We start from the raw sequence: 18,396 nt of genomic DNA on the forward strand, positions 1-18,396 counted from the left end.
TTAAAGAATAAAAGCTTTTTAAAGATAAATTTAGCATTGCCTTCATATTCACTCACTACTCACTCACTGACTCACCCAGATCAACACCCATTCCTGCAAGCTCCATTCATGGTAAGTGCTCTATATAGGTGTATAATTTGTTATCTTTTATACTGTATTTTTACTGATATTTTCTATGTTTAGATACACAAATACCACTGTGTTATAAATGCCTACAGGATTCAATACAGTAACATACTGTACAGGTTTGTAGCCTAGAAGCACTAGGCTACGTCATATAGCCTAGATGTGTAGGTGGCTATACCATCTAGGTTTGTGTAAGTAAGCTCTATGTTTGCACAATGATGAAATTGCCTAACAACACATTTCTCAGAACGTATCTTTGTCCTTAAGTGATGCATGACTGTATATGTAAAATGCTTAGAGAACTTTGCATATATTAGGTGCTGAGTAGGTGTTAACTATTATTGTTATTTTCAGTATTGCCAACTTTTTAGCACCTTAACTTACTGAGTCAGACTGAAGAGATGAATATCTACATTAATAACCAAAAAAATGCTAAGATTTTTGAATTGGTTATTTGAATATCTCTTACAATATGCGTTAATGTCTTCTTTTAAAGTAATAATGTTCTATTAAAATAGCTTTTCTTTTTGAAAATGAAATGAACTTATGAAATAAAAAGAACTTATAACCTTATAAAACGATGGAACTTCTTCCGTCTTTTCAGCTAAGAGAAGTTCTCCTATCAACAGTCAAAGCCAGACCTGTGAATCACCAAATCAAGATGCAAGACACTTAGAGGTTAGCTTATTATAATCATAAGAAGAAGGGAGGCAGAAAGTCCTTGGACATAGTGTAGTGTGAAGGGAAAGACATGAGTTCTAGAATCACTACCAGGCTCAAAGCCACTCCTCCTTTCTGAATGTGCAACTTTTAACAGCTTCAGGTTTTTTATCAGTCGTATGAAAATTAATTTTCTGTATCTCCCCAAAGCGTGCAGGTGTGGAAATAAGACCATATACGACTAGTATTTTATCTCGGTGGTTAGTGTGTAATGAGTTGTGCTTTATCTCAATGGCTAACATGTAACACTCAATAAGTGTTAGTTATCATTACATCCCAGATTAAATAACATATCACCTTGTTCTCAATTATTGCATCCCCTAATGCTTGTTAAGTAACTCTAATGTAGGTAGAATAATGCTGCCGGAGGTCAGAAAGAGGGAGTTGGAAGGAGTTATAAGATAGTCCTACCCCTTAAGGAATCTAAAGTTTAATGAGGGGTCAAGACTAACCCACATAAAACAGAAGATGCAAAATATGATATAAGATGCAGAATGTAATTCAGTGCAAATTTGTCATGTTTGATCAAGAAAAGAAAGAAATGAAGTCCGGAGTAATTGAAAGCTACATAGAAATCGATACTACCATTAACTTATGGCATTAAATGACCTGCTTTCACTTTCAATTCAACATGTGCAAAGTGAAACTTGCTGCCTTCCATCAAAATTGGATCCTCTTTCCAACTGTTATTACTCAGGAAGATTATCACCCTTTTTACCCTCCAACCTGGAAATTTTGGAGTCCTATTACATCTACCATTTAGTGAGCAATTACTAAGTACAGACGCTGTGATTTGTATGCTGTAACATGTATATATTTTTGACATTTAACATCTTTGAAATTGAGTTCTTTGGCCTCTTATGATCTCCCTACTGGTAGCTGTCTTGATATGGTTGTAATTCTTGTGCAGCATGAATTTGGTCATTTCCAGCATCTAAATTTGCATCATCAGGGTCAGTGGATTATAAGCATATGTCAGAGGGAATAGTGGAGCAGTATTTTAAGAGATAACACTCTTGATACAGAGGAGGTTATTCTTTGGAAAAACTCAAGTATTAACAATTCTGGGTTGAAAATTTTAAATGTGAAGGAGTTTTAGGAATACCTACACCAATTTATTTCACTTATACTTTCCTCTTACATATACACAGGATGGAAATATAATTCAAAAGCTGTGCCTAAATAAATGTAAAATAGCTCTTTCAACTAGTATAAAATAAAAAATCCTCAATGATACAAGTAACATGTCCTAGTTTAATTAACAGGGTATTTTTTTCTTAATGTTACGTAAAATAATGGTATGTCTTCTAAATGATGACATCTTAGATACAATGAAATACATACATCTCATATTATGTTATACTTAATCCTCTCGATTTGATTTCCTGCTAAGTCATATTGTCTTCTTTTCGTTATGTTGCTCAGATGTTTTCTTTATTGTTTATGACCACTACTATCCTCTAAATCCAGGCCCTCATGACTAAATTGCAGCTGAACCTATCTAATTGAGTTTTATACTTCTAGACTTTTCTTCTTTGCATAAATACCACTAATAATTCCTGACTAATTTTCCTAATACATCATTTATTTATTAAGTCACCATTCCACATAAGGCATTTTATGCAAATGCCATCTTTTGTCATGTCGCTTTCTCCTTAGGAACCTATAGTGGATCCTATTGACTGTTGCTGCAAGACCAAATTCCTCTCCCTGTTTTTTTTGTGCCTCCCACCACTTGGCACCACCTTTGTTAAGTGACCCTGTCTCTGATTATCCCTTCAGTCAGTTATCTATTATCTCTAACTTATAGTGCCTGCTCATTTTAGCCTCCAAATCCTTGCTCAGATTGTTTCCTCTAACTGGAAACTTCTCTTTCCTTCGTCTAAATTTTATCCTTTTAAGGACCAATTAAGATCTCAATTCAGGCTGAGGCGGGCAGATCACGAGGTCAGGAGATCAAGACCATCCTGGCTAACACGGTGAAACCCTGTCTCTACTAAAAATACAAAAAAATTAGCTGGGTGTGGTGGTGGATGCCTGTGTCCCAGCTACTCGGGAGGCTGAGGCAGGAGAATGGTGTGAACCTGGGAGGTGGAGCTTGCAGTGAGCTGAGATCGTGCCACTGCCCTCCAGCCTGGGAGACAGAGCGAGACTCCATCTCAAAAAAAAAAAAAAAAAAAAAGATCTCAATTCCCAATTCCCCCTAAACTCTTGTCTAATTAGTCTAAGCCTGCACTGTCCAATATGATAGCCTCTAGGCCCATGTGGCTATTGAACACTTGAAATACAGCTAATCTGAATTGACACTGTAAAATGTACATCAGATTTTGAAAATATAGTATAAAATAGAATGTAGACTTGGCACGGTGGCTCATACCTGTAATTCCAGCACTTTAGGAGGCTTAGGCAGGCAGATCACTTGAGCCCAGGAGTTTGAGACCAGCCTGGGCAATATGGCAAAACTCTGCTTCTTCTAAAAATAGAAAAATGAGCAAGACACAGTGGCACGTGCCTTTAGTCCCAGCTATTTGGGAGGCTAAGTGGAGAGGATCACCTGAACCTGGGACATGGAGGTTGCAATGAGTCAAGATCACACCACTGCACTCCAGACTGGGTAAGCAAGACCCTGTCTTAAAAGAAAGAAAAAAAAAGTAAACATCTTAATACTTTTTTGTTTTGTTTTGTTTTGCTTTGTTTTTGAGAGGGAGTCTCACTCTGTCGCCCAGGCTGGAGTGCAGTGGCGCGATCTCGGCTCACTGAAAGCTCCGCCTCCCGGGTTCATGCCATTCTCCTGCCTCAGCCTCCCGAGTAGCTGGGACTACAGGCGCCCACCACCGCGCCCGGCTAATTTTTTGTATTTTTAGTAGAGACGGGGTTTTACCATGTTAGCCCGGATGGTCTCGATCTCCTGACCTCGTGATCCGCCCACCTCTGCCTCCCAAAGTGCTAGGATTACAGGCATGAGCCACTGCGCCCGGCTCCATCTTAATACTTTTTATATTGATTCTATGTTGAAATGATAATTAGGGGTTAAAAAGAATATATTATTAAAAACAATTTCACCTGTTCCTTTTCACTATTTTTAATGTGGCCTCTACAAAATTTAAAATCAGATATGTGGCTGTTTGTGGCTTGCATTATCTTTCTATTGGACATGCTTCTCTGACCTATACTTACCTGTCTTGAGACATAACTGTAAGCTCATGAGTTTAAGGGTCAGATTCATCTAATTTTTTAAATCTCTCAAATCACCTAACATTATGCTAAAGAATTTTATGGTCAACTTCAGAAGACTTAATTCATGAAATTTCTAGCTGTATTTATCTCTCTGTCCATCATGATTGAATAATGCCTTATTTTGTGTGCAAAAATTAAAATCGTAAGGGCTAACCTTCCAGATAGATTGTTGAGGGTCTTTATACTTTAGTAAAGAATTTCACCTATAATGCCTATGGAAAAATATCTCACATCACCTGGGCAGAATTACATTTGTCAGCTAAATGTAATTAAAATAAGCTACCTGGTAACAGAACTGCTGAATGTGTACTTATAAATCAGAATAAAGGTCATTGTGTCCGATTAGAAAAGTGTATTGCATCTCTCCACTGATGAATGAAGAAAAAGTTAACCTTGTACTTCTGTTCTCATGTTCTGGCTTCAATCTGATTAGCTCCTACTAACCTGGTGCTTCTATTTTAGCCTCATGCTTCTATTCAGTTCACCTCCGTATGATGAATTCTTGATGTGTAACTCTCCTATAGATACTGGGTATGGAGATGAAAAAGAAAATAATTAAGAATAAAATGAAATAAAATATATGAAATTACTTTTCCTGATGCTTGAAATGACACAGGTGATCCCTAGAAGTCTGTTTCTATTCTCTCTGAGATGAAGTCAAAATCCCTTGGCCCATAATATCATAATTAACTGTAGTGAAAGAAAAGCCCATATATGGAACCATGTTGTAATATGGTAGCTAATTCTAGATGATATAGCTACAGGGGAAAACAAAAAACAAAAAACAAAACCTAATCTGCTATCTCTGCCTCCAAAAGGGACTCCAGGTGGTTTGTGAAACATTCCAGTCTGATTCCATCTCACCCAAGGCCACCATTTCAGGCTGTCACCGAGGAAACTCCTTTGATGGAAGTCTGTCCTCCCAAACTTCCCAGGAAAGAGGCCCATCACATTCCAGGTACCTGACTGCAATGTTAGGGACAAAATGTGTCACTGGTCACCAAAAATCAAATATGCATTTTTAACTACTTTGATAGCCTCTGTTCCTTAAAATATGTATTTGCATAATATGTGTATACATATTCTTGGTCAAAGTATAATTAATAATTGTAGAAATATGCTATGAATGGCTCTCCTTTAAACAAACTAGGGCGAAAGTGGAAAAGATGCTTCTGATTTAATGAGATGTCTGAATTAAGTGTTACTTAAAATGTTTAAGTGCAGAACTCAAATGATGCTATCAGAAGATTATGTTGCAGAGATGTTAAAGGATCTGTTTTAATATAAAAGAATATTTTATACCGCTATATCCTTGTATTAAAATTAGTGCTTCTAAATTACATAGGAATTTAAAAGTCTATTCTTTGTAAATATTCTAACCCTACCCTTGTTATTTGGTGTACATAGTGAATTTGCTTATAAACACCTTCTCCAGAAACAAGAAATAGTCTATTTCTTCTTATTAGCAGTTGAAATTATGGACACCTGGAGTCATGAGGTTTGACACTCCACCTATGGGGCAAGAGCTCCTGAGACCATCTGTATATCCCTACTTTCAAATAAAATTATAGCCTAGTAATACATAGTATTTTAAAAGGGAACATTTTTAAGACTAGTTTTATTGAGGTGTAACTTACATACTATAAAATTAACCTATTTTAAGTTTACAGTTTTATATGGTTTGGCTGTGCCCCACTAAATCTCAACTTGAATTGTATCTCCCAGAATTCCCACGTGTTGTGGGAGGGACCCAGGGGGAGGTAATTGAATCATGGGGGCCAGTCTTTCCCATGCTATTCTCAAGTTAGTGAGTAAATCTCATGAGATCTGATGGGTTTATCCGGGGTTTCCACTTTTGCCTCTTCTTCATTTTTCTCTTGCCACCACCATATAAGAAGCACCTTTCACCTCCCACCATGATTCTGAGGCCTTCTCAGCCATGTGGAACTGTAACTCCAATTAAACTTATTTATGTTCCCAGTTTGGGGTATTTATCAGCAGCATGAAAATGAACTAATATAGTAAATTGGTACCAGTAGAGTGGGGCATTGCTGAAAAGATACCCAAAAGTGTGGAAGCAACTTGGGAACTGGGTAACAGGCAGAGATTGGGACAGTTTGAAGAGCTCAGAAGAAGACAGGGAAGTGTGGGAAAGTTTGGAACTTTACCTCGAGACTTGTTGAATGGCTTTGCCCAAAACGCTGATAGCGACATAGACAATAAAACCAGGCTGAGGTGGTCTCAGATGGAGATGAGGAACTTGTAGGGAACTGGAGCAAAGGTGACTCTTGTTATGTTTTAGCAAAGAGACTGGTGGCATTTTGCCCCTGTCCTAGAGATTTTTGGAACTTTGAACTTGAGAGAGATGATTTAGGTTACCTGGTGGAAGAAATTTCTAAACAGCAAAGCATTCAAGAGGTGACTTGGATACTGTTAAAGGCATTCAGTTTTAAAAGGGAAACAGAGCATAAAAGTTCAGAAAATTTGCAGCCTGACCATGCAACAGAAAAGAAAAACCAATTTTCTGGGGAGAAATTCAAGCCAACTGCAGAAATTTGCATAAGTAAGGAGCAAGGAGCCTAATGTTAATCCCCAAGACCATGGGGAAAATGTCTCCAAGCCATGTCAGAGACCTTCACAGCAGCCCCTCCCATCACAGGCCCAGAGGCCCAGGAGGAAAAAGCAGTTTGGTGGGCTGGCCCAGGGTCCTCGTGCTGTGTGCAGCCGAGGGACTTGGTGCCGTGGGTCCCAACTGCTCCAGCTGTGGCTGAAAGGGGCCAATGTACAGCTCAGGATGTGACTTCAGAGGGTGGAAGCCCCAAGTCTCAGTAGCTTCCATGTGGTGTTGAGCCTGCAGGTGCACAGAAGTCAAGAATTGAGGTTTGGGAACCTCCACCTATATTTCAGAAGATATATGGAAACTCCTGGATGCCCAGGCAAAAGTTTGCTGCAGGTGCAGGGCCCTCATGGAGAACCTCTGCTAGGGCAGTGCAGAAGGGAAATGTGGGGTTAGAGGCCGCACACAGAGTCCCTAATGGAGTGCTGCCAGGTGGAGCTGTGAGAAGAGGGCCACTGTCCTCCAGACCCCAGAATGGTAGTTCCACTGACAGCTTGGATCATGCACCTGGAAAAGCCGCAGACACTCAACACCAGCCTGTGAAAGCAGCCGAGAGGGAGGCTGTACCCTCCAAAGCCACAGGGCGGAGCTGCCCAAGACCATGGGAACCCACCTCTTGCATCAGCGTAACCTGGATGTGAGGCCTGGAGTTAAAGAAGATCATTTTGGAGCTTTAAAGTTTGACTGTCCTGCTGGACTTTGGACTTGCATGCCCCTGTAGCCCCTTTGTTTTGGCCAATTTCTCCCATTTGAAACGGCTGTGTTTACCCAATACCTGTACCCCCATTGTATCTAGGAAGTAACTAACTTGCTTTTGATTTTACAGGCTTATAAGCGCAGGGACTTGCCTTGTCTCAGATGAGACTTTGGACTGTGGACTTTTGGGTTAATGCTGAAATGAGTTAAGACTCTGGGAGACTATTGGGAAGGCATGGTTGGTTTTGAAATGTGAGGATATGAGACTTGGAGGCGCCAGGGGTGGAATGATATGGTTTGGCTGTGTCCCCACTAAATCTCAGCTTGAATGGTATCTCCCAGAATTCTCATGTATTGTGGGAGGGACCCACGGGGAGATTATAAAATCATGGGGGCCAGTCTTTCCTGTACTATTCTCATGGTAAGTCTCAGTGAATAAGTCTCACGAGATCTGATGGGTTTATCAGGGGTTTCTTCTTCTGCTGCTTCTTCATTTTTCTCTTGCTGCCACCATGTAAGAAGTGCCTTTCACATCCTGCCATGATTCTGAGGCCTCCCCAGCCATGTGGAACTATAAATCCAATTAAACCTGTTTATATTCCCAGTTTCAGGTATTTCTTTATCGACAGCATGAAAACGAACTAATACACAGTTTAATGATTTTTAGTAAATTTACAGAATTGTGCAACTACCACTACAATCCAATTTAAGAACATTTTCATCACCCAAAAATGTCCCTTGTGCCCATCCCTTGTGTCACTCCCATTCCCACACCCAGCCCCAGATAACCACTAATATACTTTTTATTTCTATTGGGTTGCATTTCTAGACATTTCATATAAATGAATTCATACAGTCTGTGGCCTTTTGAATCTGGCTTCTTTCACTTAGCATAATGTTTTTGAGATTTATCCACATTATAGCATGTATTAGTAATTCATTCCTTTCTATTGTTAAACAATATTCTTTTTTCCCCTTTATTTCTTCTAAAGAAACAAACAAACAAAAAAAATGAGACACGTGCAGAACATGCAGGTTTGTTACATAGGTATGTGAGTGCCATGATGGTTTGCTGCACCTATTGACCTGTCCCCTAAGTTCCCTCACCTCACCCCCAACCCCACCACAGTCCCTGGTGTGTGTTGTTCCTCCTCTGTATCCATGTGTTCTCAATGTTCAACTCCCACTTATGAGTGAGAACATGTGGTGTTTGGTTTTCTGTTCCTGTGTTAGTTTGCTGAGGATGATGGCTTCCAGCTTCATCCATGTCCCTGCAAAGCACACGATCTCTTTCCTTTCTGTGGTTGCATAGTATTCCATGGTATATATGTACCACATTTTCTTTATCCAGTCTGTCATTTATGGGTGTTTGGGTTGGTTCCGTGTCTTTGCTATTGTAAATAGTGCTGCAATAAACATATGTGTGCATGTGTCTTTATCTTCCTCTGGGTATATACCCAGTAATAGGATTGCTTGGTCAAATGGTATTTCTGGTTTCTAGATCTTTGAGGAATCGCCATGCTATCTTCCACAATGGTTGAACTAATTTACATTCCCACCAACAGTGTAAAAGCATTCCTATTTCTCCACAGCCTCACCAGCATCTATTGTTTCCTGATTTCTTGAAAATCGCCATTCTGACTGGCATGAGATGGTATCTCATTGTGGTTTTGATTTGCATTTCTTTGATGATCAGTGATGTTGAGCTTTTTTTCATATGTTTGTCAGCTGTGTAAATGTCTTCTTTTGAGAAATGACTGTCCATATCCTTTGCCCACTTTTTGATGGACTTGTCTGTTTTTTTCTTGTAAATATGTTTAACTTCCTTGTAAATTCTGGATATTAGACTTTTGTCAGATGGGTAGATTGGAAAAATTTTCTCCCATTCTGTAGGCTGCCTGTTCACTCTGATGATAGTTTCTTTTGCTATGCAGAAGCCCTTTAGTTTAATTAAATCCCATTTGTCAATTGTGGCTTCTGTTGCAATTGCTTTTTGCATTTTAGTCATGAAGTCTTTGCCCATGCATGTGTCCTGAATGCTACTGCCTAGGTTTTCTTCTAGGGTTTTTATGGTTTTGGGTTTTACATTTAAGTCTTTAATCCATCTGGAGTTAATTTTTGTATAAGGTATAAGAAAGGAGTCCAGTTTCAGTTTTCTACCTATGGCTAGCCAGTTTTGCCAGCACCATTTACTGAATAGGAGATCCTTTCCCCATTGCTTGTTTTTGTCAGGTTTGTCAAAGATCAGATGGTTGTAGATGTGTGATGTTATTTCTGAGGTGTCTGTTCTGTTTCATTGCTCTATATGTCTGTTTTGGTACCAATACCATGCTGTTTTGGTTACTGTAGCCTTGTAGTATAGTTTGAAGTCAGATAGTGTGATGCCTCCAGCTTTGTTGTTTTTGCATAAGATTGTCTTGGCTATACGGCTCTCCTTTTTTTTATTTTTATTATTATTATTTTTTTGAGATGGAGTCTTGCTCTGTCGCCCAGGCTGGAATGCAGTGGTGTGATCTTGGCTCACTGAAAGCTCCACCTCCCAGGTTCACGCCATTCTCCTGCCTCAGCCTGCCGAGTAGCTGGGACTACAGGCACCCACCACCAAGCCTGGCTAATTTTTTTTTTTTTTTTTTTAGTAGAGACAGGGTTTCACTGTGTTAGCCAGGATGGTCTTGATCTCCTGACCTTGTGATCTGCCCACCTCGGCCTCCCAAAGTGCTGGGATTACAGGCGTGATCCACCGTGCCCAGCCTACGGGTCTCCTTTGATAGTTCTTTGATACCATATACAATTTAAAATAAAATTTAAATTTAATTTATTTTAAATTCATTATTTTATTTTAAAAAAATAAAATAAGTTTTTTTTCTAATTCTGTGAAGAATGTCAATGGTAGTTTGATGGGAATAGCATTTAATCTATAAATTACTTTGGGCAGTATGGCCATTTTCACAATATTGATTCTTCCTATTCAGGAAGATGGAATGTTTTTCCATTTGTTTGTGTCCTCTCTTATTTCCCTGAGCAGTGGTTTGTAGTTCTCCTTGAAAAGGTCCTTCATATCCCTTGTTAGCTGTATTTCTAGGTATTTTATTATCTTTGTAGCAATTGTGAATGGGGGTTCATTCATGATTTGGCTCGCTGCTTGCCTATTGTTGGTGTAAAGGAACACTTGTGATTTTTGCACATTGATTTTGTATACTGAGACTGCTGAAGTTGCTTAGCAGTTCAAGAAGTTTTTGGGCTGAGATGATGGGGTTTTCTACATAAAAATTATGTTGTCTGGACACTTGAGACAACTTGAGTTCCGCTCTTCCTATTTTAATACCCTTTATTCCTTTCTCTTGCCTTATTGCCCTGGCCATAACTTCCAATACTGTGTTGAATAGGAGTGGTGAGAGAGGGCATCCTTATCTTGTACCAGTTTTCAAAGGGAATGCTTCCAGCTTTTGTCCATTCAATAGGATATTGGCTATGGTTTGTCATAAACAGCTCTTATTATTTTGAGATATGTTCCATCAGTACCTAGGTATTGAGAATTTTTAACATGAAGGGATGTTGGGTTTTATCAAAGGTCTTTTCTGTGTCTATTGAGATAATCATGTGCCTTTTGTCTTTCGTTCTGTTTATGTGATGAATTACGTTTATTGATTTGCATACGTTGAACCAGCCTTGCTTCCCAGTGATGAAGCCAACTTGGTCATGGTGGACATCTTTTTTGATGTGCTGCTGCATTTGGTTTGCCAGTATTTTATTGAGGATTTTTGCATCAATGTTCATCAGAGATATTAGCCTGAAATTTTTTTTGTTGTGTCTCTTCCTGGTGTTGGTATCAGGATGATGCTGGCTTCATAAATGAGTTAGGGAGGAATCCCTCCTTTTTAATTGTTTGGAATAGTTTCAGAAGGAATGGTACCAGCTCTTCTTTGTATTTCTGGCAGCTGTGAATCCCTCTGGTCCTGGGCTTTTTTTGGTTCGTAGGCTATTAATTACTGCATCAATTTCAGAGCTTGCTATTGGGCTATTCGGGGATTCAACTTCTTCCTGGTTTAGTCTTGGTAGGGTGTATGCATCCAGGAATTTATCCCTTTCTTCTAGATTTTCTAATTTATTTGCATAGAGGTGTTTATAGTATTCTCTGATGGTAGTTTGCATTTCTGTGGGGTCATTGGTGATATCCCCTTTATCATTTTTTACTGTGTCTATTTGATTCTTCTCTCTCTTCTTCTTTATTAGTCTAGCTAGTGGTCTATTTGTTTTGTTATTAAAAAGAAAACAGCTGCTGGATTTGTTGATTTTTTGTAAGGTTTTTCATGTCCCTATCTTCTTCAATTCTTCCCTGATCTTAGTTATTTCTTGTCTTCTGCTAGCTTTTGGATTAGTTTGTTCTTGCCTTTCTAGCTCTTTTAATTGTGATGTTACCATGTTGATTTGAGATCTTTTTAGCTTTCTGATATGGACATTTAGTGCTATAAATTTCCCTCTAAACACTGCTTTAGCTGTGTCCCAAAGATTCTGGTACGTTGTCTCTTTGTTCTCATTGGTTTCAAAGAACTTCTTGATTTCTGCCTTAATTTCATTATTTACCCAGGAGTCATTCAGGAGCAAGTTGTTCAATTTTCATGAAATCATGTGGTTTTGAGTGAGTTTCTTAATCCCGATTTCTAATTTGATTACACTGTGGTCTGTGAGACTGTTTGTTATGATTTCAGTTCTATTGCATTTGCTGAGGAGTGTTCTACTTCCAATTATGTAGTCGATTTTAGAATAAGTGCCAAGTGACACTAAGAAGAATGAATATTCTGTTGACTTGGGGTAGAGAGTTCTGTAAACGTCTACTAAGTCTGCTTGATCTAGAGCTTAGTTCAAGCCCTGAATATCCTTGTTAATTTTCTGTCTCATTGATCTGTCTAATACTGACATTGGGGTGTTAAAATCTCCCACTATTACTGTTTGGGAGTCTAAGTCTCGTTGTAGGTCTCTAAGAACTTGTTTTATGAATCTGGGTGCTCCTGTATTGGGTGCATATGTATTTAAAATAGCTCTTCCTATTGGATTGTTCCCTTCACCATTATGTAATGCCTTTCTTTGCCTTTTTTGATCTTTGTTGGTTTAAAGTCTGTTTTGTCAGAGACTAGGATTGCAACCCCTGCTTTTTTTTTTTTTTTTTTGACGGAATCTTCCTCTGTTGTCCAGGCTGAAGTGCGGTGGCACAATCTCGGCTCACTGCAATCTCTGCCTCTTGGATTCAAGCAATTCTCCTGCCTCAGCCTCCCAAGTAGCTGGGATTACAGGTGCCTGCTACCACGCCTGACTAATTTTTGTATTTTTAGTAGAGATGGGGTTTCACCATGTTGGCCAGGCTGGTCTTGAACTCCAGACCTTGTGATCCACCCACCTCGGCCTCCCAAAGTGCTGGGATTACAGGTGTGATCTACCATGCCCGGCCAACCCCTGCTTTTTTTTTTTTTTTTTTGCTTTTTATCTGACTTACCTTTTCATTTGATAATTTTTAAATGATCTACCTCCAACTGGCACTAGAATCAGGCTACATGGGTGCATTGTTTTTGAAAGATTTCTTAGAATTGTTTAAAGCACAGTCATATTAATACAATTTTTTAACCAAAATACTACTATCTTGTGCTTTAAAAAAATAATATGTAAATAATGTATATGTCTTTGTGTCTTTCTTTGGACTTTAAAAGCAAGTGGCCCAGTTGAATAATCTTCTGCTGGTAGAGAATATGAAATTTTGATAGCAATTTTGGTTGTGTAAACAGGGTTGTTTGTATTTATCCACTGATTTACTGTCCCAGGTCAATGGCGATAAGCATTTAAAATTATATAATATACATGGAATCTTAAAAAGTGTTGAACTTGTAGAAGTAGAGTAGAATGGTAGTTATCAGAAGCTGGGAGAGGGGGATGGATGGGGAAAGGGAGATGTTGATCAAAGGGTATAAAATTTCAGTTAGATGAGAGGAAGGAGCTTTAGTGATCTATTGCACAGAATGGTGACTATAATAAACAATAAAGCATTGTTTATTTCAAAATTACTAAAAGAGCAGGTTTTAAATATTTTTACCACAAAAAAAGTATGTGAGATGATGATGAATCTGTAACTTAGTTTGAGTTAATCATGCCATAATATGAACATATATTAAAATATCACATTGTACTTCATAAATATATAATATTATCCATCAATTTAAAACAAAAATTTGAAAGTTAAAAATTTTTTAAGTAATATGGAAGGAACTCTGTGAGGATAATCAATCCCATCTCCTGTAACTTAGCTAATGTACTAACAACTTTAAGCAATGATCAATTTAGTGCTCCCTCATGAAGTTTGTTTTAGTTTTAGGTAGCTCTGTTTAGTGGAATGTCCTTCTTATACATCATCAAAATTTGTTTTTCTGTAGTTTCTGTCTATGGTTCTTGCATTTTTTTTAACTTCTCTGTAACACACATTTATTATCTTTCGATTGTAGGGGAAAACCCAGGCACAAGTTAGTTGAGTTCTCTGCTTCAGGGTCTTACCAAGCTGAAATCTAGGTGTTGGCATGGACTGCAGTTGCCTCACAGGCTTTACTGGGGAAATATCCAGTTACAGTTTCTCTCAGGTTGTTGACAGAATTCATTTCCTTGCAGTTCTAGGACTAAGGTGCTTGTTTTCTTGCTGGATATTGGCTGGTGACTGGTCTTAGTTTCTGAAGCCTGCCCACAGTTATTTTCCACATGGCCCTCTTCATAAGCTACCTCAAAATATGGCAGCTGATTTGTTCAAAACCAGCAAGGGAGAGAAATCCTCTCTAATTCCAGTCTGCTAATACAGTGTTTACAATGTGACATAACCACAGGAGTGATGTCTCATTACCTTTGTCATATAAGGTAACCTAATTATGGGAGTGACATCCCTTTACCTTTTCCATATTTTATTGGTCATAAATAAATCACAGTTCCTGCCTGCACTCAAGAGAAGATGATAAAGGGTGTGAACACCATCAGATGGGAATCAAGGGCGTTTCTCCTAAAATCTGGCTACACAGTTCTTTTGAAGATGTACAAACTCTTCCTATATTAGCCTTCCACTGACTCAAAAGTAACCATTATGACCACCAGCACCTCCACAAGGGTTTCATTTTATTTGATGACAACAAAGTTATCAATGACATAATTAAATCAGATTTGGGGAAAGGTAGTTACTTAGGACACAGACTAAGAGAATAACAATAAGAACTACCTTTTTGGATATCTATGTGTACAAAATTGTACTAGAGTCTCTACATTTATTGTATTATTTAAATATTCAAATATTCATTTATTTCTATGTCAGTATATGCCACCATTATTGGCCTAGATATTCTAGTCAAAAATATGAGGTTCACTCCACATCAAGTCCTTTACATTCTGCCTTCTTAATGTCTGTCAAATCTTTTTTCTCCAACCTCATAGTCACTGGCTTGGTTCATATCCTTATCATTTCTTACTTGGATTTCTTTTTTTAATTTAATTTTTTAGAGACAGGGTCTCACTCTGTCACTGAGACTGGAGTGCAGTGGCATGATCACAGCTCACTGTAACCTCAGACTCCTAGGCTTAAGCAATTCTTCTGCCACAGCCTCCCAAGTGGATAAGAATACAATGTGCACCATCAAGTCCCACTATTTTTAAAAACATTTTTTTTGTAGAGACGTGGTCTTGCTATGTTGCCCAGGCTGGTCTTGAACCCCTGGCCTCAAGTGATCCTCCTGCCTCAGCCTTTCACAGTGCTGGGATTACAGGTGTGAGCTGCCATTCCCAGCCTTTATTTAGATTTCTGCAACTGCTTCCAAACAAGTATTTCTACATTAATCATTACTTCCTACTCATCTATTACCTATGAGATGTTACCAAAGTGATTTAAAATGCCTGTGGACTAAAGAGATATGGTTATCTGCACCAAACACGCCCAACATACAGTGGTAAAATAGGCATAGGATACCTGCTCTGGACATGTATAATCAAAGAGAGAAAATGAGAGGCACTGGTCCTTATTAGTTTTGAAATTAAGGTGGAAAAATATTGGAAGGTCCTTGATTAAAACTCAGTGCTATTCCTGCCCATGGTTCTTGGCTCCACCCTCTGGGCTATTAATTCTGTCCTCCAAATCAGCTATCCTTTTTCAATAAAGGTTGCATGTGTTTACAGCTGAGTAGTTTCCTCAGCTTGCTTCCTGCCAGTAAAGTTTTGGGAGTCTAATAGCCTCTTTTTTCCTCTTGTACTGTCTCTGGAAGTGTTTTTGCTGATATAATTATTTTTAAAACTTTGTGGGTTCACTGTGAATCTTTTTAGGGTCCACTAGAATGGAAAAAATCCACATCTACAAATCTCTGAGATAATCTCATTTCTATTTTGTGCTTCTGTTGAACCTCTAAGAAACTTAAGTGCCCTTAAGTTTCTTAGAAGTTACATATATATATATATATATGTAAAAAAGTTATAAATATTTGGATTTGAATCACACTCTCAACATTTAATTTAGAGAGTTTTTTTGTTTTGTTTTTTTTTTTTGAGACGAAGTCTCGCTCTGTCGCCCAGGCTGGAGTGTAGTGGCGCAATCTCGGCTCACTGCAAGCTCCGAAAGGGCCTTTTATCTAATGGAACGGTATTCTTGGGTATGGCCTGAGATCATTCTGAAGTCTTAACAAATGACTGTGCAACTCCCACCCTTGGCTTCATCTTTAGACCACATTTTTCCAAAAGTTCTTTATATTTGATTTATTATTGGAAGCCATTTCTTAATTTTAGCATTATTTCCCATCTGGAGAAGCTGAGATTTTTCAAAATCAAGTTCCAGCTCATTAGTCTTTAACAGTTCTTCCTTTAGTTCATAACTTTTCTTCCTCAACTTACTATAAGAGCAAGAAGAAATTAGAAGGCACCTTCAACATTTTATTTGGAAGTCTCCTTTGTTAGATCACCCAGTGTGTTAGGCACTTATTTTTTAACTTTCCACATCACAGCTAAGCAACTTTCTGTTACTACATAACAAGGATTCTCCTTCTCCAGTTCCCAATAGTACACTCCTTACTTCTTGTTAAGAAACAATTTTCAAAATTAGGGTTTTATCTTGGTTCCAAAATCTGTATTAGCTGTCAATTTCTATGTAACAAATTATCCCAAATCCTAGCAGTTTAAAACAAAGGACGTTTATTTTTTTGCATAGTTTCTAAGGATCATGAATGCTGAAACAGCTTAGCTGAGTGATTGTAGCACAGAGTCTCTCAAGCTGTTGGCCAGGCCTGCAGGTATCTGAAGGCTTGACTGGTCTGAAGGCTTTGCTTTCAAGCTCACTCAGATGGCCATTGGCCAGAGGACACAATTCCTCACCATTTGTGTCTCTCCGTAGGGCTGCTCATAACATAGAATCTGGTTTCCCCAAAACAAATTATTCAAGAAAGAAAGGGAGCATCAAAAATGGATGCTTTTATAACCTAATCTTCTATAACCTAATCTTCTATAACCTAATCTTTTATAACCTAATCTTTTATAACCTAATCTCTGAAATGACATACCATCAATTCTGCTATACTCTTTGGATCACACCAACTAATTTTAGTGCAGAGTGGGAAGGGACCACAATAGAATATGAATAGCAGGAGGCAGGGATCATTGGGGGCTATGTTGGAGGCTGGCTGTAATAATGATAATGTCACCATCATTTAATATATTAAAATTTTTATGGCTATTTCTGTACATATTTTTTCACATCAATTGTTGAGCATTCCTCGTCCACTAATTCTGTTTTATACAAATTCCAAAAAGTTTAACTTAATTTCAAATAAGAGTAAGTAATCTTTTACTTCAAATGCTACGCTTCTGTCTGACTTTTAAACATATCATAAAAACCAAGAACAGTGTAAAATCCTGAGGTCATAAAAATATTCTTTAGCTTATATTTCTTATATAATCTTTCTCATCCATAGTAAGCATAGAAATTTACAAATATAGACATATAGACAGTAAATGATGTTTCTTTTCTCTGACAAAATCAAGTGTTAATGGTTCCATTCTGATTTGCCAGTAAAAACAAAAGCCAGCTATAATGTTCAAGACTACTATTTGTGAACAGATATTTTTTTCTTATTCTCTGATATGTCTATACTCAAGCTCTCTCTCTATATATATATTTATATGCATTCCCTGACATATATGTGCGTAGTCGCCCACAGCAACATACACCCACATGTGTTAATTAGACATGAATCAGTGGCACTTTGGAAAAATGAATGAGGTTTTCTCTCTGCCCAGCTGCAGTGGTTGGTTGCCATGGAAATGATGCAAAGTAAAACTTTCAGAAAATACAAATGTTCATGTGTCTTTATTGGAAGAGCTCATGCATTAATCAGAAAAGAAGAGAACTTTAATAACAAAACAATGCCAATATCCTAGTAACAAAAGCTGTCTGCATGTATCAAATACAATTCATTATCTCTTTTGCTCTGAACTTAAGTGAACTGCACATCAGTCTTCTCTGCACTCTGCAATAAGTAAACAGGTAGCTAGTTTTTAAATTAATGTTAGATTTCATCTTTAATTACTATATGCAGAGAGTTAATTTATGCTTCAGTAAATACTGCATAGAGTCAAGACTGACAGTTCTTTGCTTCCATAGATTGTTATTTCCGGAGTGCTTATCTGCCTTCAATACTTTCTGCTATCAGGTCTCAACCCTAATTAATGATAACTGGACTTTCCAAAGCCATAGTTGCTTGGAAAGTAAACTAAAGAAATTCTTGCCAGTTTTGAAATTCTTTTCTGTCATAATATGTTGTTTATTCTTATGCATATAATTTTGTATAGGGTCAATTACAGAAAAAATGTAAATATATAAAATATTTTTAAAATAAGTGAAAATCATCCATGAGCCATCAGGTAGCTATAAACATTAATAACTTTTTATGTATGTGCTTTTCTTCATTATTTTTACATATATCATTTAGAAGAAAAGTTGTATTCAT

The 18,396-nt window shown here is 37.9% G+C and overlaps 1 protein-coding gene across 16 annotated transcripts in view; it reads left to right on the top strand.

The window, feature by feature from the left end:
* UNC80 (unc-80 homolog, NALCN channel complex subunit) overlaps positions 1-18,396 on the top strand; it is a 228,359-nt gene that overhangs the window by 17,401 nt on the left and 192,562 nt on the right. For all 16 annotated transcript variants that reach the window (XM_055109063.2, XM_034955043.3, XM_034955036.3 and 13 more), the window contains exons 6-7: positions 731-804; positions 4,902-5,041. In XM_055109063.2, the coding sequence (XP_054965038.1) occupies positions 731-804; positions 4,902-5,041 (214 nt within the window). The remainder of the gene's footprint in view (positions 1-730; positions 805-4,901; positions 5,042-18,396) is intronic.

Source organism: Pan paniscus, chromosome 13 (genome assembly GCF_029289425.2).
Source record: "Pan paniscus chromosome 13, NHGRI_mPanPan1-v2.0_pri, whole genome shotgun sequence".
NCBI classification, from domain to species: Eukaryota; Metazoa; Chordata; class Mammalia; order Primates; family Hominidae; genus Pan; species Pan paniscus.